This window comes from Portunus trituberculatus, chromosome 46 (assembly GCF_017591435.1).
Source record: "Portunus trituberculatus isolate SZX2019 chromosome 46, ASM1759143v1, whole genome shotgun sequence".
Taxonomy (NCBI): domain Eukaryota; kingdom Metazoa; phylum Arthropoda; class Malacostraca; order Decapoda; family Portunidae; genus Portunus; species Portunus trituberculatus.
The window spans coordinates 3,261,599-3,282,973 of NC_059300.1; the positions used below are offsets into that span (position 1 = coordinate 3,261,599).

Here is a 21,375-nt window from a genome sequence, read left to right on the forward strand (position 1 = left end):
TAATGACTTAAATTAAACTGCCTAAATGTTTAACTTCATAATTTTTACTTTCATTAAACCTTTCACTGTACTATGATGCACTCTTGCTTTGTTTACTCTCAATGGAAGTTCAAGTCAGGGGTTAAACTTGTTATAATCGGTTCGCTTAACGAAGGGTTTTTAGGAACATAACCCCTTCATTCAGCGGGGATTGCCTTTAAAGACTACGGTATGATATTTCTTAAAAATTACAATTTTGCACCAATAAGTTTCCTACCATTAACTAACTCTAGCTAGTCTACATGAACCAAGGAGCTGACACTCAGACTTAATGTGGTTTTATCCTGCAACAGCATTTTCAGCACAGGATACTTAAGAGACCAATGAGTGTTAAGTAATAGACTGACAGGTACAATACTCTGCAAATGTTGACAGTAAATGTATATCAATATGTGAATTAAAGCAGTTCAGTGGATGAGGCAGAACTGTCAATACCTTAGGAAACCTATAGAACCTTTGAATGACTTGTCCTTTAGTGAATGTGTGTATGTAGATGCCCTGTATCAGCTACCCTTTTTGAGACTATTGATAAGAGAATATTTAGTGGAACAATACTGTATCAGCTTGAATTACCATGCATGCCTCACTAAGCATAACCTGAAAGTTCTGTTTATCTATGCTATCTGTCACTCATGATCTTCACTTGTCACTTAACTCCAGATATGCATCCCTCACCAACATGAAAGTCAAGGTATATAGAGAGGGATGAATAAGCTTCTACAACAATATGATGGACACACAGCAGGAGAGGAAGAATCACAATGACATTGTGAAAGCGACGGACACAAGTCTTCATATTATAAAGATGACAAAGATGAAGACAGATTATGGACTGCATGATTTCCTAAATGCTATACAACACTCAAAAAGAAAAGAAATAAATAAAAAGGCATAATGTATGTAATTAAATTCACATTTAAACTTTCTTAGTCTGAGATTCAAGCAAAAATACATAAGTATTTTAGAGCATCAACCATACAAGGAATGCTTTTCATCTGAGTGTGTTATTGTCATTTTAATACAGTACTGCAAAATACTATCACTTAAATTAGGCATACTGATGTCACACTATAAAAATCTATATATTCTTTTATACATGTACAAAACTATTCATAAATAAAATGCTACATAAATTTTATATTATACAATCTAGTATATTATGTCTAATACTAACCTTACGTCTTTGAAGAGGTTTTTATGTTGGAAGCAATGTCCAATAATACAGGTGATGATGGAGTATACTTTCTCTCTGGAATTATTCTTAACCATTTTCACATTTAAAGCCCCAAATTAAATAACTAAGTAATATACCAGGACAATAAACTAGATAAATCATTCAATATACTAACTAGTTGAGTATCTTGATGTTTCGAAGACACCACGCTGAAAGAATGGTGAGAATGCAGCCAGTGTTGTTCTTGAAGGAGGTACCCCACAGAGAGGGGACCCTTCCAAATCACTACAGAGCACAATGAGCTGCTGCAAGTACACCTGGAACACAACACAATACACATCACAGTTCATTACAAGATTGAGTTCTGGAACATAGGCAGGAGATGCTTTGAGAGGACAGGAGGAAGATGGGTACAAGTACATACTCGTGAAGAGGGAGGACAGAGGGTTGAATGGACAGAGGGATGAGTTGTAAAGAGGCTAGAATTAAGATCTTGTTTAAAATGGGATAAGGCAGAGATATAAAATTTTGTGTGCCATTTAATTTAGAAAGGACATGATAAAACAGAGCAGCCGTCAAGTCAGTGAAAAGATCAAATGGTGATTATTTTTTTTTTTACCTCTAGCTGCCCACGTCGTTCAGCCACAACTCTTTCAGTAAAGTTTCCAAAGAGACGTCGAGGCGGAAAGTAGAGGTCTTCAACCTGATGAGAAGCAATGAATCAAACAATGAATAGCCTTTGAAATACATCAAAATAAATTAATGTTCTAGGTTATTTCATCTACATTTTTAAGGCAGGTCTGTACAAACATTTCAGATCAAATAAAACACATGCTCGTAATGCATAACACCTCCACACAAAAAATGTAAAAGTAATAATTCAAATATCAGACACAAAAATGGTGTGTTGTATGGACTGACTGATTCCTAACAACATTCTATAATCTTTGATAATTCCTTTAAAATTTGAAATACACATAGATAAATATTCACACATGCTGACCTTCAGCAACACAAGTCTTCATTCACCTTGCCTAGCTTATAACAATACAAACTCGTAGAATTGGAATTGTTTCTGCCTCTCTGCCAGTCTGTACTTCAGCAGCTTCACCATCACCATAGAAGCATTATCACTCACACTTTCACTAACTGCCACTTCTAGGTTAACCCATACAGTGTTTAGTATGTACATATATGCACTGCCTTGAGAAGTGTTTAGTACATATGTATAATATGATTTCCTTTTAGAGTTGTTATACGTCTTTGAATTTTGTTTGTATATATAAGATTTGTCACTAACAGTAACATATAAGTCTATGACAAGTCAGGAATGAATCTTCATATATATATAATATATATATATATATATATATATATATATATATATATATATATATATATATATATATATATATATATATATATATATATATATATATATATATATATATATATATATATATATATATATATATATATATATATATATATATATATATATATATATATATATATATATATATATATATATATATATATATATATATATATATATATATATATATATATATATATATATATATATATATATATATATATATATATATATATATATATATATATATATATATATATATATATATATATATATATATATATATATATATATATATATATATATATATATATATATATATATATATATATATATATATATATATATATATATATATATATATATATATATATATATATATATATTTTTATTTTTTTCCCTTTTCTTTTTTTTTTTTGGGGGTTTGCAGTTACTAAGGACTGAACACTTCAGTGGGAATTGAAACATACTTAGGGGTTATTTTGTTTTTTTCCTGATGCATATGTCATCATGAATATAATATCAAAGCAATAAAATTAAACAAAAAAAGCATTGTATTGGAGAGAGAGAGAGAGAGAGAGAGAGAGAGAGAGAGAGAGAGAGAGAGAGAGAGAGAGAGAGAGAGAGAGAGAGAGAGAGAGAGAGAGAAAAGGCTATAAATATTTTGATGCACTTGAGACGTTGGGTTTTGCCACATATGCATCCAACCATTTTACTGAACTAACAATTCTTGTTTACCTATAGGTATTTGTGATGTAAAAAAGTATTTACTTATTGTACACATTATAGAGTTGCAAATGTGTATGTAAAGTAGAGAATAAAAGATTGAAAAAAAGTAAATATAAAATACGCCTTACTTAGTTTCACATCAATGAGGTCTCAGAAGGGAAAGTATTTGATAACAAGTACTGTATGGCAGCCACACTTCAGGTCATACAGTGGAGACTCAATACTCAAACGTCTAAATAGTCAAACTTCAATACAGTAATACTCCGCTTAACGAACAGGATAGGGGGTGTCAAAGCTGTTCGTAGAGCAAAAATTCGTTAAGCGGACATAATTTTCTCATAGGAAATAATGGAAATAGGGGGGAATGTGTTCTGGGCTGGTCCTCAACATACCACATAGGTTAAAAAAAAAAAATTATATATACATTTGGCAGCATATTGGCCACCAGTTTACCACTACTTTTATGATGTCATACATGAGTCATTGGAAGTTAGAGGAGCTACGTACAAATTCTCTTACATTCTCGCATTTATGTTCACAAAACAACATTTCTATTAGCTTTTTACAAACCTTACCCCCAAGAAAGAATTGTTTTGTAATGCATAAAGTGAAATCTTACATGGAATACCAAAAAATAAAGCAGAGATGAGATGAGCCACAGACGAAGCGGGAGACTCACGGCAACTCAGCTGCTTCTTCTTCTTCTTGCGACTCTTTTAGCCTGGGTGTTGTCTTTCCCCATGATATTTGTTTCTACTCCTCTATTGCCTGCTATAATGGATATCATATCTTAGTATTCATATACGCTCATGCCACGAGGATAACCTCGACTCCGTGGCACTGAGTGACAGTGAATTATTAATGAAATACTGAGGTATTTCATTAGTAATTCACTATCACTCAGTGCCACGGAGTCGAGGTTATCCTCGTGGCATGAGCGTATATGAATACTAAGATATGATATCCATTATAGCAGGCAAGAGAGGAGGGAAAACATAAACATCATGATGAAAGTAACACGCAAGCAAAAGGGTCACAAGAAGAAGAAGAAGCGGCCGAGTGGCCGCGTCTGTGGCTCATCTCATCTCTGCTTTATTTTTTGGTATTCCATGTAAGATTTCACTTTATGCATTACAAAACAATCCTTTCTTGGGGCAAGGTTTGTAAAAAGCTAATAAAAATGTTGTTTTGTGAACATAAATGCATATATAAGACAGTAACACCACCTCCAGAGGTGGTGTTCCCACCAACCTCAGAGCAACCTGAAAGCAACCTTGTCACTGTCCCTCCAAGCGTTCATGGATACCATTTCGCTGCCAGAGGTTGCTCTGATGTTGTTAAAGAATCTCTCCAGGAGCGCTAGAGACAGAGGTGGGGAGCCAGCCAATCACAGCAAAACTACTGCGTTTGGTCCCTCACCCAGCAAATTCAAACCCAGAAAATTTGCTAAAACGGATGTGGTTGTACGTTATGCAGATTTTTTATCTAACTTTATATAGTACGTTAAACCGGAAATTCGTTAAACGAACGTTCGTTAAGTGGATTATTACTTTACTTGAATGCAAAAGTTCGATTTGATACTTGAAAAAATACCTGATCATCAAACGCCCACACACGTTTATAAACAAAGGCTTCCTGGCCTCTCCCTCTCCTCCCTCCGCCAGTTGTGATACTGCGGTTGTCAGAATAACATTCTTGTACATTCTGACTGTAGTTTTTCATTTATAAACTTACATTAACAACAAAGGCTTATTAGTCGTGAAAATATCTGGTAATCAAACAGCCGCACATTTGGTCGTATACGAACCTCTGCCCTCTCCCTTCTTGCAACTGTCACTGTCCAGTTCTGATACTGTATTACCGGTAATACCAGTAATTCATTACACTGGATGCCGGTGTGCATCCCTAGTCCTGATGCAGTCTTTAGAAAAACAACATTCTTCTGCGTTGTCGGTAGTTTTTCATTTAGAAACTTACGATGGCACCAAAGAGGCTTATTAGTGGTGAAAATAAGGAATTTGGTGAGAATGCAAGTGTTCATGAGCCACACCACTCCGCTAGTGGGTTCACAGGAATAACACCAGGAGAAAAGTTAAAGATGTTTTCACTCCTTCTTCGACGACCTCCCTCCTCCTCCCACCCTTCTCCCCTCCTCTTTTAAGTTATATAAAGGTTATATAATCACCAGCCTTCATTTACGGTATGTATATATAAAGATTATGGGGAAAAAAAAAAAAAAATTTTGGAGGGCCAAGGTGAAGAGAAAACACAGGTGTAGGGAGGTGAGTTTATTCCTGACTAATTTCGCTGATGCTTCTTCAGTGTGTCAGTGTCAACAACCTCAGGGATAGACTTACCAAAGTCCATCCTAAAATCCAGTTCACGTTGGAGGAAGAAAAAGATGAAAAATTACCATTCTCAGATGTGTAAATAATAAGATCAGCCAACATTTCGTCTTTCAAAGTATACAGAAAACAATCAAACAAAGACTACGTACATTATCTCATTGCCCACGACGCGAGAATAAAGAGAGGTATAGTGATTGGGTTTTTCCTACGCGCGTACAGAGTGTGCAGTGACATCTATTTAGATGAGGAGAAAAGCCACATAACGGAGATGTTCATGAAGTTAGGTTACCCAAAGGCTCTCCTAATGCAATTAAAAGAAAAAGCAAGGAAGATGTTTGAAAGAAGTAGTGGTGAGAAACCCAAGAAGAAATATTTGGTCGTTCCGGTGTCAGCCCTGGCGCAGGCAGGCGAGTATGCAGTGGTGAACACAGGAGGACAGCGTATAGGCGAAATGCTGGCACCAAAATGAAAGAAACATAGCCCCGACAGTTTGGTATATCAAATACCCTGTAGTGGTTGTGACGCCAGTTATTTTGGCGAAACAAACAGGGGACTTAACATCAGAGTCAAAGAGCACCGTGGTGATGTGAGACACCACAGAGCTTCCAGCACACTGGTGGACCACATAGACAGGACAGGTCACCTGCCAAGATGGAATGAGGCAAAAGTAATAAGAGACGGCCTCGACAGAAGAAAAAGAAAAGTAATAGAGGCCATGTACATCGCTACCAACAATAACAAAGAGGACGGGCGATATTGTATGGGCGGCGCCAGCAGCAACGATGTGCATTGCCTGGGTGAAGAGAGGCAGATGAACCAGCTCGGTATCCAGCCAATCAGCGGGCCTAGGGAGGTGGCTGACCCAGCACGCAAGCCAGCCAATTAGTGTGTAGCTCCCAGCACACTACACATCCTTGCCTACAAAACATGGGCCGTGCTGGAGCTCCCTCAATTCCCCTGAAGAAGCATCAGCGAAACTAGTCAGAAATAAACTCACCTCCCTACACCTGTGTTTTCTCTTCACCTCCCTCTCCAACTTGTCTAAATGTCTGAACATAGAAATTTTTGTAAACTTGAGATTTTGCTAAGATTAGAACAAATTACCTGATTTATAGGTATTAATAGTTGCACTTTCACTGTATATATATGAAGCATTTTGATTTTTCAGATAAATAAAAAATATCCAAAAAAATGCAACCTACCATGACCCCCATTTTTTAAAAAGGACAACACTGTAAGAGTTAAAAGAAAATCCAGAAAAAATCCTAGGATGATTATCAACTGGTTGAAAGAGAGAGAGAGAGAGAGAGAGAGAGAGAGAGAGAGAGAGAGAGAGAGAGAGAGAGAGAGAGAGAGAGAGAGAGAGAGTCAGTTATGAAAAAAAAAAAAAAAAAGTACTAGAAGTGAAATCTATGCAAAATTATCTTGATAGGTGAGAAAAAAAAAAATCATGAAAGCAGTACAAACATACATATTGTAAATGAAAACATTAAGGCTTATCATATCTTACCAGTTGGCCATATTTATGACACATATACATATGAAGCTCCCTAAATCTTCTGTATCTTCTGAAAACAGTCCAGGAGTCACTGCCTGCAGCAATCTTTACCTGTCAGGGAAAAGACGGCTTGTATGTAACCAAATAGAGATAATGATGTAAAAATTGCATAATGTGAAAATGCAAATGAAAATAGAAGTTATAGAGTGCGTGAAAGAGAGTGTTAAGGTGGGATTGGGCGAGTTTGTTGTGTGTAAGATGTGTGGGCATGACAGGAAGGTCATTGACTTTTCTGAGTGTATGGTGTGTAGGCTCAAGAGCGAGAATTTAGTTCTTTCTCTTGAGCACCGAGAATTGCGAGAGGAAATGAGAAAGCTAAGTGAGGGGAAAAGTGCGAACGAAGTTCTCATCTTTGAGTTGAAGGAGGAGGTTAAGAGGCTTGGGGAGGCAGTGGAAAAAATTAGGCAGGAGATCAGTGTTAGGCCGAAGGTTGGACCTTCTGAGGGCGACAGGGTGGCTTGGCCCTCTGTCGGGAAGAGCAGAGTGGGGAAGAGGGAGCAGGCGAGCCAGACTGGGAAAGATGGTAGTCAGGATGGGCAGAGATGGCAGGTTGCGAGGGAAAGGAAAGCGGAGGCAGTTAGGGAAGATAGGACTAAACCTGTTGAGTGTGAAAATAGGTTCGGTTTGTTGGACGTGAGAGTGAGAGTGGAGTGAATGAGGTGGTTGTGGTGAGAGAAAGGAGAGCGAAGGGGGTAGAGGAGAGGAGGAGGAGGAGGGTTGTGCCTAGCACACCTCAGGTGTGTGTGGTGGGTGACTCTCAGGTTAGGTATTTAGATAGCACTTTCTGTGGGAAAGACAGGGATAGGAGGACGAATGTGTGTATGCCTGGTGCAGGTGTGAAGTGAGTGAGGAGGTGCAGAAGAGAGTTGGGGGGATGGAGAGGGAGGGTGTAGTAGTTTTGCACGTAGGTGGGAACGATGTCAGAGCAGGTGGGTCGGAGGAGTTAGTGGCAAGATTTCGGGAAATGTTAGGCAAGATAAGGGAGAATGGTAGGAGGTGTGTAGTGTCAGGAATCTTGCCTCGTGTGTATGTTAGCAGGAATGGTTGTCTAGAGCCATTGGTGTGAATGATCGGGTAAAAGGGATGTGTAAGGATGTGGGTGTCAGCTTTGTGGATGTATGGGATAGGTTCTATGGGCGAAGGGATTTGTATGCTAGGGATGGTGTGCATCTGAGTAGGAAGGGTGTGGATGTGCTGAGTGGATGTCTGGAGGGGAGTTGGGATGGAGTGTAGGGGTGAGGTAGCAAATGCATTCCAGAAGAAAGATGTTAGACATAAATTAGATAGGATAAACAGAGATAGTGAAAAGATTAGGAAAGATTTCCAGGTGCAAATAGGAGAGAATAAGATTAGGATTCCAAATAAGGAGACAGCATCTAGGAAGGTAGCAGGACTTAAATGTTTTTATGTAAATGCCAGGAGTCTTAGGAACAAGAAGGACGAGTTATCTAGTTATATAGTTGAGGAGGACTTAGATGTTGTATGTGTCACAGAGGCATGGGTAAATGAGGAAAAGTTTAGGAAAATAGGAAAGAATATGAAGTAGATGGATACATTATGTATTTACACCAGAGAATTGGTAGGATAGGTGGAGGAGTAGTTATTTATGTAAAAAATCCTTCATTTCCAGTCAGGTTAATGGTATTAAGGTAGATAACAGAGTAGAGTCCTTATGGCTGGATGTTAGAGTAAACAAAAGTAAGGTTATTAGAGTAGGAGCTTTTATAGACCACCTAACCAGTCAGCAGATGTAGACAACCTTATGGTAGATGAGATAAATAGGGGTGTACTAGTCAGACAATTATCTTAGGGATTTTAATCTTAAGTCAGTAAACTGGGAGAGGATGGTAGGAGATACTAGTGAAAATAAGTTTATGGAAAGTTTTCAGGATAACTATTTAGTGCAGATGGTAGATAAACCTACTAGGGGGAGGAAGGTTTTAGACATAGTACTAACAAAAATTGAGCATTCTTTAAAGGAAGTTGAGGTAGGAGAGACTTTAACAAACAGTGACCATCATATAATTAGATTTATCACTAATTCCAGTAGGGATAATATAGTGAATAAGACTAGAGTCCCAAACTATCAGAAAGGCAATTATGGTAAGTTACGTCAGTTATTAGGAGAGGTAAACTGGGAAGATAGTTTTGGAAATAAAACTGGACAGGAGATGTGGGATATTTTTAAGGTTGTGATGCAGTGTATCCCTTACAAAGATATAAGGCAGAGAAACAGGAAGCCATTATGGTGGACTCACGAGATAGGTAGACAGATTAGAGAGAAGAAGAGGTAATATAGAGAGTTGCAGAAAAGTGGGGAAGATGTAGATTTGATTAGGTACAGACAGGTCAGGGATGATTTGAGTAATGTTATAAAAAAAAAAGTGAAAGGCAGGCAGAGATAAAACTAGCTAGAGCTGGGAGTAAAGATCCCAAAAATTATATAGTTATTACAAGGTCAGTGATAAAAGAAATAAGGATAGGATTGGACCACTCAGAAAAGATGGTGTAGTAGTGGATCAAAATGAAGACATAGTAGAATTATTGAATGAACAATTTTCTTCAGTATTTACTAGGAAAGAATAGGAAATCCTGTTACAAACAGTGCGACGAGTAGTTTAAGAGCTTTAGAAAATATTGATATAAAACCGGGAATTATTAGGAAATTTATTCTTGAACTAGACGATAGGAAAGCTAGTGGTCCTGATGAGCTACATGCCAGAGTACTTAGGGAGGGTGTAGACAGTATTTCTGAAGCACTTAAGTTAATCTTTGAAAGATCACTTAGGTTTGCTGAGATACCTCAGGACTGGAAGTTAGCTAATGTTACTCCAATATTTAAAAAGGTAGGAAGGATGATGCGAATAATTATAGACCGATCAGTTTAACTAGTATAGTATGTAAGATACTAGAGAAAATCATTAAGGGTAGTATTTGGGAGCATTTAAATGAGAATAGATTAATTAGAGATACCCAACATGGCTTTAGATCAGGGAGGTCCTGTCTTACAAATTTGCTCGATATCTTAGAATATATTACCAAGGAGTTAGATGATGGAAATAGCATAGATGTTATATATCTAGATTTTAGCAAGGCGTTTGATAAGGTACCGCATAGGAGGCTAGTGTACAAATTGAGACTACATGGGATAGGGGTAGGTTAGTTGATTGGATTAGTGAATGGCTTTCTGATAGGAAACAGAGAGTAGTATTAAATGGGGCAATGTCTGAGTGGAAGGAAGTGGTTAGTGGGTACCCCAAGGATCAGTGCTAGGACCTCTTCTTTTCTTGGTGTACATTAACGATTTAGATATAGGAATTAGTAGCAAAGTATCAAAGTTTGCAGATGATACTAAGATAGCATGTGCAGTACAGGGTGAAAAGGACAATTACAGAATACAACGAGACCTGGACAGGCTGATAGCATGGGCAGACAGGTGGCAGATGGAGTTTAATTCTAAAAAGTGTCAGGTTATGCATTTAGGTAAAGACAACACAAACTTTAACTATGAGATGGAGGGATGTTGGCTAGAGGCAGTAGAGGAAGGAAAGGATTTAGGAGTAGTGATAGACAGGACTATGAAATTTTCAAAGCAATGTTTAGAAGCAAGAAATAGGGCAAATAGGATCCTGGGTTTTATAAATAGAAATGTTAGTTATAAAAGTAAGGAAGTGGTGCGTAGCTTATATAATTCCTATGTTAGGCCCCATTTAGAGTATTGCATACAGGCCTGGTCACCCCATTATAGGCAGGATATCAACATGTTAGAAGCAGTTCAGAGAAGAGCAACTAGGATGATACCAGCATTAAAGCGCCTGGAGTATAGAGATAGATTAAAGGAATTAAACATGTTTTCATTTGAGAGGAGATGTATAAGAGGGATATGATAGAGTTATTTAAAATGTTCTCAGATACAAACTACATAGATGTGAGATCTTTCTTTACCTTAGAGGAGGGAAGTAGGACTAGAAATCATGGCAGGAAGATTAGAAAGCAAGGCTGCAGGTTAGATATAAGAAAATATTTCTTTAGTCATAGGGTGGTAGACTTCTGGAATGCATTGCCAGAGAGGGTTGTAAATAGCACTAGTTTGACAATGTTTAAAACAGATTAGATAAGCACTTAAATTTATTATATTTATAATTATGTATAGCACTGCATGATAGTTTTTATAAGAAATTTACTATAGTTAAACAAGACATGACTCCCAAGTATGGGGATCACAGATTGTAGAGGAATTCGCTGCAGGACTTAGCCCTGTTAATGGGCCAAATATTTAGAATTAGTATATAATGTATTGTGTACTTGTAAGTGTATCTTTAAGTACTGATGACGAGGTCACTGTACGACTGATACAGGATAACCTAGATGGGCCCTGGTGGCCCTTTGTTATCCTATTATTTATGTTATGAGGCATAAAGAATACTTTCTACCTATGTAAGATGTATTGATCATTAATTATCACTATGCCATACTTTTCAGCTATATTCCATATCAAGTTTCAGTATCATCTTTATGATTTTTACCAAGAAGCTCTTTATGTAGCCTTTAGTTAAACCATAAAGCATTTTATTTGAAATTTGTCATTCTTTTGTATATTTTATATGGTTATTACTTTTGCCATAGAAGACCTAACATCTTCAGTGGACTAGTCCTTATACATTTGTTCACTGACTCCTGAAACCTCTATCTTTCTTTTGAAACTGCTTACCTCATATTCCCAGTGAGCTCCTGAACCAGCACCTCTCATCTCATACCCAGGTATGCACACACAAATCCCACATGACATGTCATAATCAGCTGCAAAGATAAAACATCAAACCTCATCATAACAATATTTTGAAACTGTTGTGCATTACCAGATATAACAAGAAAAATATGAAAGATTAAGATTCTCAATTTTCATTTTATTTCTTTTTGAAAATAATATTTCTCTTTACAATCATCTAGAATTACTTTTTAATATAGTGATTACTAAACAAACCTTTGAGAAAATACCTTTAAAAATTATGCATAAAAGTTTCTTTACCATTGTATTGCATGCATAGCTTAATGCTTACCTTATAAAAATTATATAAAATCTATAAGTATCAAAATGCATGAAAAACAATGGAGAGAGAGAGAGAGAGAGAGAGAGAGAGAGAGAGAGAGAGAGAGAGAGAGAGAGAGAGAGAGAGAGAGAGAGAGAGAGAGAGAGAGAGAGAGAGAGAGAGAGAGACTTTACTCTGATCATTCTGGAGAAAGGAATTATGTAAATGAGCACTGAAAAGAGGAAAGGGTCAAATATTTACTTAAAGGAGACTGTAGAGGCCCAGGAGTAAGCAGTAAATCATCAGCAGATGTTGCACTCTGGTACAAATGATTCCCAATTTCTCCTTCTATTTCATATCCTGCCTGAAAATTTATAAAAAGAAAGAAAAGATACATAAAAAGAGGATAGAGAGTGAGCCTATTACAACAGGAATGGAGAAAGAGAGTGCTCATGTTAGGAGAGCTAAATGTCGTTGATTGTGAGGAGGAAGTTCAGGGGGCTGTGAAAGGAATGAAAGATGATAAGCTGTAAGTTAGATAAATGTGCAGTTATGTGTTTATGTAGTAGAATGTTTATTTAATGTGGGTTAGGGTTCAAAAGATTTTGCTTTAAATCAATTCTACACTAAAAACATTGTTTTCCTGGAAAGGTTCTTATGGTGAGAAAAAAAGAAAAGTTTGAACTGATCTACATTACTGTTGAGTGGCTATTAAGATTGATAAATATATGTTCCTTGAGTAGTAGAGTGCTGATAACACAAGTATATTGGAACCAAGTGTGGTGATGAAAGCATTACATGCAGTCATTAAAACAGCAAATTTAAAAGGAAAAGGGTAAAGTATTACTGAAATGTTTACCAAAGTGTATGAAGTTATTAGTTTCACATTCCTTTATCATTACAAATAAAATTTATATAAATTGACAGAACAAGGACAATACTCACACTCATTGAAGTATATGGTCTCACTTCTGATGGGGTCAACACTCTTATTCCCCTGCAACACAAACAAAATTGTACTAACATACTTCTTGTTAACATATCCTATGGCAATAACACATTTAATTATATTTCTTCTTTCACTCCTCACTAACACCTAACACCAACAATGCTATTTAAGTGTTAAAAATCATAAAATATGAACAAGCAAAACACAGCTACTGGACTATTCATCTGCCAAGGTTTAAACCAAAAGTAATCCAGATTCCTCAACTTTGGTTTGCTTTTTTATCAAAGGTTAATCTTTAAACCTTGAGGCTCAGAGATTATGAAGAGAGGGAATGCTTATGAGTGTGGTTCTGAGGACAAATCATATGCATGGATGCCTCTGTCTGGCTGTTATAAGTGTAATTTCCTCATTTGGTCAGTTTTTCTAGATTACAAAAAACTTACGAGGTCCAATGATCCATTGATGCACTCATGGACCGATATGTTTTCCTGTATTGAGGCTTTGAGCTTATGGCTGCACTTTCCCTTGCCACAACTTCCTCCAGCACTCGCCTCTGCACTTCTCGCTCTATCAGGAGAGCTAACCTGTAAAAAATGTATTAGTATCAGTATCAGCAGAAAATAAAGTTATGTTTTTACATGTCTTTATTCCTACTAACAAGAAAGTTAATCTGTGAGTCACACCTGCAATTGCAATTTAATTTTTATTCTTACCTGTCCTCCTGGAGCAGGGATGAGTCAAGAGGCAGAGGAAGATCAGAAGGCCTTTCAATATTCTGTGCTTGATCACCTTCAGAACCATTGTATGCAGAATCATGTCTCTCTAAAGACTGTCTGTCAATTAGTTGGTCTTCCAAGTTACCATAATGCTGTTTTAGTTCTTCAAGCTCACGGATCTGAAAGATGGATAGGGTAAATTTATATAAAACTAAATAACCATAGAGCTTGATTCAGAGAATATTCTTTTCTTATTAACCTGTTTGAACATTACAAACATCTCAAGCCCTTCTGGTTTACCTACCTAATATCAGCCTGACAAAGCTGATAAAGACAGTTGTATGAAAATATGAAACATACTAGTCTAGATGACAATGATGATAATTACTTCATACCTGTTATAATCCTAGGAATTACAATTGAGTTAACTGTCAGCTACACACATACCTGCTCACTGATACTGGCATTGCCCTCATCAGTCTTCTCTCGAAGTCTAAGTAACACTTCTGCTGCCTTCTCAATATCAGCCTCTGGTGGTATCAATTCACTCTTCTCCTTAATACTGAGTCCAGGATACCATTCAGAGGAAGCTTCTGTGATATTCTTCTGTAAATCATTATCTCCAGAGTTACATTGGGAACCACTGTGGACATCTACAAAATCTTGCGTATTTTCTTTGGTGTTTCCATTATCAAGAAACATATTATTATTAAGTGATAAGGAGACTCCATTATCTATATTACTTGGGTAAGGATGGGAGCTCTCAGTGTCAGAAAATGACAATATCTTAACTTCTGGAGAAGACTTGCTATCATTTATCTCTGGTGAGGAAGATCTGGAGACAGTCTTAATATTCTTATTAAGAAGTCGAGATCTAACACTTTGGGAGTCCTTTTTCCTTTGGTCATGGTTATTTTCAGCCTCAACAGGAGTTGAGGCTGTTGTCCCTTTCATAGTCTGGCAGTGGGTGGAATCATAAACAGAAGGAATGGGAGACAAGAGAAGAGCACCAAGAACCTCTTGTTGGATATGAGTGACCTTACTTTTAACATAATTTTGATCTAAGTGGCTCATACTTTTGTCATTTGTTTCTATAGCTTTTTGAACACAGGTATCAATTTCATTTGCTAAAGACCTAGGCTGCACAGCACTTACATTACTATCATTACACTTATAATGAGATGGATGAATTTTTCTTGCATCATCATTAGGCACTTCAGAAACTGGTTCATTTTGTTGATCAACCAAGGCACCACAAGCACCAGTGTTTGAGTCTCCAGTATTCTTTACATTTCCTGAGCGAGGCACATCAAGAGGTAGAGGCGACAAGGGTGAGGTGAGATCATGAGGGTCTGGAGAGAGGACGGAGGTAGCTGTGTAAAACGTGTCTGATGCAGGAGTGGAGTTGATGGAAGTTGTTTCTACACCTACATCTGCTTTTTTCCCGTCCAATGGAAGTGTCAAACTGTCAAAGAATGATTAGGCTTAATTAGAAAATGTAATACAGGGAGATCCCATTAACAAGAAAATGACGATAGGGAATAATATGTATTTTCTTTATATGACTAAAATTCATTGATATGAACTTCAGTCTGAAGTAAGTATAACTACAAAGTTTAAAATGTGCATCTTCCTTTTTCTAATTAATTATTTATTATTTTTTTAAGGCCTATAGCACCTGTAGGCATATTTGAAGAGTATACATGGGAAGCGCTGTTAAGCTTCCACCAATCAGTGATGCAGGCAATTTTATTTATAGTGGTACTCATATTAGGGCCCATATCACCACCCAAGCACATCTTTGGTGTAACCACCTAGAACCTGGGAACTTACGTGTCGACGTCTGCCCAATCCCGCCCTCACCACCTTACCCACTATGCCACTGCTTCCCTTAATGATTTAAATGCATAGGAACAAGTTTATGAGCAATGTGGGAGAATGATGCATCCTGTCCCCTATGTACCAAGCATTCTCCCGTCATTAACTACACACTGGTGAGTATTAAGCATATTTAATTGATGTGAAATCATGTTCTTTGTATGCAGTTTTTATTGTGACTGCTTTATTGACACTTTTGGTATCGATATTGTGCATTTTAGCTTAGCTTTCTTATGCTTTAGCTTGAAAACTTGCCAGTGACAAGTCACTGAGACTACCCTATTTTAACCATTTATTTCACATTTTGTTATACATATTATTAGAACCTCCCTGAATATCATAGTATGTCTAGTCTAATGCTCCTAACACAATAAAATCAAATCTTGTAAGATAAAATAAGGCCACTAAACAAAATGATGATGACAATGATGACTTCACAAATAGCTGAACTAAACAAGCTAGTGAGCCACTTATTCATGGTTTCTACAGTTTTATATTGACTTAACAATTCAAGAATTTTAATACATTTGATTAGGACTAAAAGGCACTGATTAAGTTTCACTTCTGGTTAACTTATAAATTCAGTAGATAGGGTAGCTGAAAATAAGCAATGAACAGCATTTTTACATTTTTCATTTTATTCTCTCTTTCCTAAAGTCTACCTCTTGGTACCAAGAACATTCTAAAAAAATTTTCCTCTCACCTTGACTTTCTAAGTGCAGGATTGGCATCAAAGTCTCCATTGTGGCTGCCAAATGGTGATGTGGGTTGACTGTGTGTGTGAAGGCTGGTTTGTGTTGATATTTCACACAAGTCTGTAGTTTCTGCTACTTTGGACATCTGCTTTCAAATGAACAAAATAAGGAATCAGTAAGTTAACTAATATTCAACCTCCAAAACATATGAATACTTAAGTAACTTCTGAGACAATAGTCACTGAAAAAATACACTGCCAAAGAATTAATTGATAAAGAAATATTTCACTATAACAGCTAATGTACAAAAAATTTATAACAATACACACATTAAAATGTCACTAACCTTTGCAATCCGTGAGAAATTGCTGCTGTCTAAGTTAGTCTTTTCTAAATCACTATCCATCCTGAAAAAGAGAGAGAGAGAGAGAGAGAGAGAGAGAGAGAGAGAGAGAGAGAGAGAGAGAGAGAGAGAGAGAGGAAAAAATAAATAAAAAATGAATAAATAAAACCTGAAGAAGGACATCCATACTCCATAACAGGTAATGCAAATATATATGGAGAAAAAAAAAAAAAAAATCAAAATAATGTGGCATACCCTAATAATATAATATGACTCACCCCGATAAATTATCACATGATCTAATAAGGTCAGTGGCAGATCTAGACAGGAAAGAAAGCCGGGACAAGTTAAGGTGACTCCTGTTTCCTTCCTTCCTCAGCCTTGCTGCTTCTTGTGGGTCATTGTATCGGAACATGTGACTTCCCCCAAGCACAACCACACAACCTGCATCAAAGCACAACTGAAATAAGTTGGTGCACATGGGCAATAGATGAGAAGCATTCATCACACAGTATACAATAGATGGTTGTTAAATGGACATGCAGCTTGTTGTAGGCAAAGTAGTACTGACAAGATGATGCTTAAGAAAGAAGAGCTGGAGACTAACAGGTAAGTATAAAATATTTTCAAACTACATATCATCATCATTCAAATTACAAAAAGAAAAAGAATTGTTAAAAATACATATCAACAGAGAAAATAACAATACTTAAGAATATTATAATATCAGTAATTACACAGATCTTAATATCAAACAATCAGCTCTGTTTACCACATGAGTAGATCATGGTGATGAGGGAGCAGTTTCATACCAACCTTGAGTAAGTCGACTTGGTTTATCAACAAGTTGAGAGTTGACCCAACACTGTGCATCTGGTTTGGATTCCAGTGTTGCTATCCCATCTTGCAGCTCTATAGTACAATGCTCCTCCAAGACTTCACCTCCCTACAGAGATAAAACTGAAAATTACACTTATAAGATCAAACATTTGCCAAATCAGATACAACACATAACTCAGTCTGCTATCATTAGTCAGTTTTCTAATGCACTTAACCCCTTCAATACGGTGACACCTATGTAGGCGTCATGAAGCCCCAGTAGCATATACGGTGATGCCTACGTAGACGTCATATTTCTTTTCTGAGCTTTCTTCAGTTCAGTTGTCCCGTATAGTGTGTTGGATACCAACTACACACGCCGTATGCTGTCCTTGAAATCCTAGTGCTCCTGCCACCATCCTTGTCTCCACCAATCACTAAAGATAAGCTACATGCGTCCCGCCTTGTGTCTAAAATTACCCAATGGCATAGACTGTTCCCATCTCTCTCTCTCTCTCTCTCTCTCTCTCTCTCTCCTCCTCCCCATCTCCCTTTCCTCCTTCCTCCCTCCCCATCTCCTCTCGAAGATAAGTTACATGCGTCCCGCCTTGTAACATTCGTGAAACACACACACACACACACACACACACACACACACACACACACACACACACACACACACACACAACAAATTTTCTAATCTCTCTCTCTCTCTCTCTCTCTCTCTCTCTCTCTCTCCCTCTCCTTCCCTCCCTCCCCTCTTCCTCTCGAAAGATAAGCTACATGCGTCCCGCTTGTGTCTAAAATATTAGCAAATGTCACTCTCTCTCTCTCTCTCTCTCTTTTTCTCCGAAGAGAGGAGCGTCCACTTTCCTCTTCGAAGGCGATATAGTGACTAAAAAATAGCAGCATAATACACAAAGACGACAAGTATGACAAGCTTGCACGAGTTTTCCGTGCTCGGGCGCGCGGCACTACCACCCATATATCATACAGGCGGGCTTTTTTAACATCTGGCGCGAAGGGGTTAATCCTCTGCTATCGCGCCTTCTGTTATCACGTTTCATTGCTACTGCACATACTTAATAAGCTGCGCTTATGTCTGTATTGTGCATGAATTACTGCTATTGTGTGCCCATCATTCAAAAGTTCCCTTGTTATGAAGTCATGTGTTAGTTGAGTTTCTCTATACAATATGTATACTTTATTGAGAAACAGTTCTTCACATATTTCACCAATCTACCCATCCACCTTAGCTCCTAATCGTCCACAATGAGGTATCGAATTTGACGGCATATAGGACACACCTTTTTCCAGTACTTTACTTACCCTAACTGCATGCATTATTATCTTATTGCTGCTATTATTATCATTACCAGTATTATCACTTTAAAAACAAATTGTCGTAAAAATTAAAGCAATCTAAACTGTGAGGCTGTGACGCATGTTTACAAGTATCACCTGAATGGCACTCAGACTCAATGCTATCTAGCAGTGAGGAGTAACAGCAAGCTCATGATCATAACATAACATATCAAGACCCTCACTGTTATGGCAGAAGAAGGAAAAGATTGAACTATACTGTACAATCTCCTACGAACTACAAGTGGTAGATTATGCCAAGGAGCATGGCAATAGAACAGCAGCAAGGGCTTTAAGGCCACCACCTATGGAAAAAAATTGTGTCTGGTGACAACAAGACCAACTGAAGAGCACAAGGAAAGATAAATGTTTTCTGCTTGTGTAATGTGCTACTAGATTGCTTTTAACAGTATATGCATAAACACACTAAAACCTTTTCTTTTTTACTGAATTTGATTTGTTGAAATGAGTGTGCATCTTATATACCCGTGTGTCCTTTATGGCACTAAAAAGCTAAATAAAATGCTTTAAAATGTATGTTGTTATTATAATTCTTGATTGAGATCTTTTTATATTGTATTATTTCTTCAGTTTTAAAATAATACATGGCATAAAAATTGGGCAAAAAGAGACCAATAACAAAAAAAAGACGGCTTGGAGGTCCTATAGTCTTTCAAATCTAAACACGTTTTTTTGCCGTGTCTCCTTAGGGAATAGCAGGCCTTCCACTGCTGCCACGTTTCACCCAGAATTTGAATGGCCAAGTGTGTGACCTGACCCATCTCTCATTTATCACTCTCTCCCTTTCTCCCTCAACTCTGCTCTCTCTCTCTCTCTCTCTCTCTGTGTGTGACAATCCTTCCTGATGCCTATATTCAATTTTCATCCTTAAATTCGCACTGTGTGTGTATATAAGTATCTACCATCGTGACACGTGACCTTGTCCCCCACTGTGTCTTGCAGGCAGGCCGCGCCTTGGACAGTAATGAGTGTTGCCGCGTGAATGGAGTAAAAAATATTTTATCTTATACCCAAATAACCAAATATTTTTTAGACGTTCATTCGTATTGTATATGGAACACAGTTGTTGCACCATTTGTCCTACTAAGGACTATGGTGAATGTTGAATAAAGATTATAACCTTTTCACAGCAACACTGTTACACAGGGTTGCCGGTATTTGTTATTGTGATGTGCATATCGTAAACGTGGAATGTTAATTTTTCTTTTAATTAATTACTTTTAATATCTGATAATACTGGATTTTTGTTAAAGCATTTTATATGCCTCTTACTTATGTATACGGAGCTCTAATTTGCTAGTTCATGTAGACTTGGCAGAGCTGGAGGGCCTGCTATTCCCTAAGGAGCCCAGCCAGAAAGCCACGTTTAGATTTGGAAGACTATAGTGTCAATTTGAATTATTACCATAAGGTTTTCACTTCGGCTATTGTGGCTATTGCATAGTGATAGACACACCAATTAGGAGCGATAGTGGAGGGTCAAGTGTAATTTATGATTATTTAATGTTAACTAATGTAAAAAGAATAAAGAGTAGGAATGGTTTGGATGTGAAAACTGCTCAGGCATGGCCCAGCCTACATCTCAAACACCTTTCCTACTGCCAATATAAAAAAACTTTTAAAGTTAAATTGTGATATTTATCTTCAAAGCTAAATTTGTTGAGAATCTGCTGCTTACTAACTAATAATAAAAAAAAAGCAACATAAACTATGTATGCATAAGAGATTAGAAATTCCAGTTGCAATATATACTGGAGTTCATAGATATCTAGCTTGGTTCTTTTTTATATATATCAATAACCAATCCTACCAGTCAGTTCTGTTCTCCCATGACCTACACTCAGTACATGGTGCAACTCAATGAATCTGTGACTATGACCCCCTTCCCATATACATACAGCCATACCTCCAGCCTGATGTCCTGAGAAGAGAGAGAGCCAATGGTAGTGAGGCTGTCATTGAGATGGTATAGCGTCACACCAGTTGTCAGCACGTTGTCATCGATCAAGACAAGGTGAGGCCGTTCTGAGTCTAACACCACACCCTGACCTGCAGCACAATTAAAATAAACAAATACTTTTATGCAAGAAAATACACATAGACAAAACAGAGAAAAGAAAATATTGTTCATGGAGCCAAAATTTAAAATATCAATGAAAAATTATTTACACACCAGCTTTCCGGAGGCCCAGTGTTTTCTGCTCTTGAAGGATGGTATGCGTCTCACTCCATCTTTCAGTCCACTGGTCAGTTAATTCCTTTTCTTTGGCTTGCTTCTGGCTTAGAGTCTCCATTATACTTCCCTTTTCATTGTTGGCCTGAGAACAATGTTGATATCC

At 37.2% G+C, this 21,375-nt stretch overlaps 1 protein-coding gene across 2 annotated transcripts in view; it reads right to left on the bottom strand.

The window, feature by feature from the left end:
* Positions 1 to 737: 737 nt before the first annotated feature.
* Positions 738 to 21,375, bottom strand: part of LOC123520072 (kinesin-like protein Klp98A) — a 36,020-nt gene continuing 15,382 nt past the window's right edge. Inside the window, exons 10-24 of one of the 2 annotated variants that reach the window (XM_045281954.1) lie at positions 21,210 to 21,354; positions 20,943 to 21,085; positions 17,651 to 17,780; positions 17,113 to 17,278; positions 16,838 to 16,898; positions 16,500 to 16,636; positions 14,366 to 15,383; positions 13,916 to 14,097; positions 13,646 to 13,786; positions 13,199 to 13,250; positions 12,515 to 12,617; positions 11,935 to 12,023; positions 7,176 to 7,274; positions 1,833 to 1,916; positions 738 to 1,530 (exon numbers count right to left, since the gene is read on the bottom strand). In XM_045281954.1, the coding sequence (XP_045137889.1) occupies positions 1,384 to 1,530; positions 1,833 to 1,916; positions 7,176 to 7,274; positions 11,935 to 12,023; positions 12,515 to 12,617; positions 13,199 to 13,250; positions 13,646 to 13,786; positions 13,916 to 14,097; positions 14,366 to 15,383; positions 16,500 to 16,636; positions 16,838 to 16,898; positions 17,113 to 17,278; positions 17,651 to 17,780; positions 20,943 to 21,085; positions 21,210 to 21,354 (2,697 nt within the window). In that variant the 3' untranslated portion in view covers positions 738 to 1,383. Of the gene's footprint in view, positions 1,531 to 1,832; positions 1,917 to 7,175; positions 7,275 to 11,934; positions 12,024 to 12,514; positions 12,618 to 13,198; positions 13,251 to 13,645; positions 13,787 to 13,915; positions 14,098 to 14,365; positions 15,384 to 16,499; positions 16,640 to 16,837; positions 16,899 to 17,112; positions 17,279 to 17,650; positions 17,781 to 20,942; positions 21,086 to 21,209; positions 21,355 to 21,375 lie in introns of both variants that reach the window. The other variant, XM_045281953.1, reaches the window with a different exon arrangement.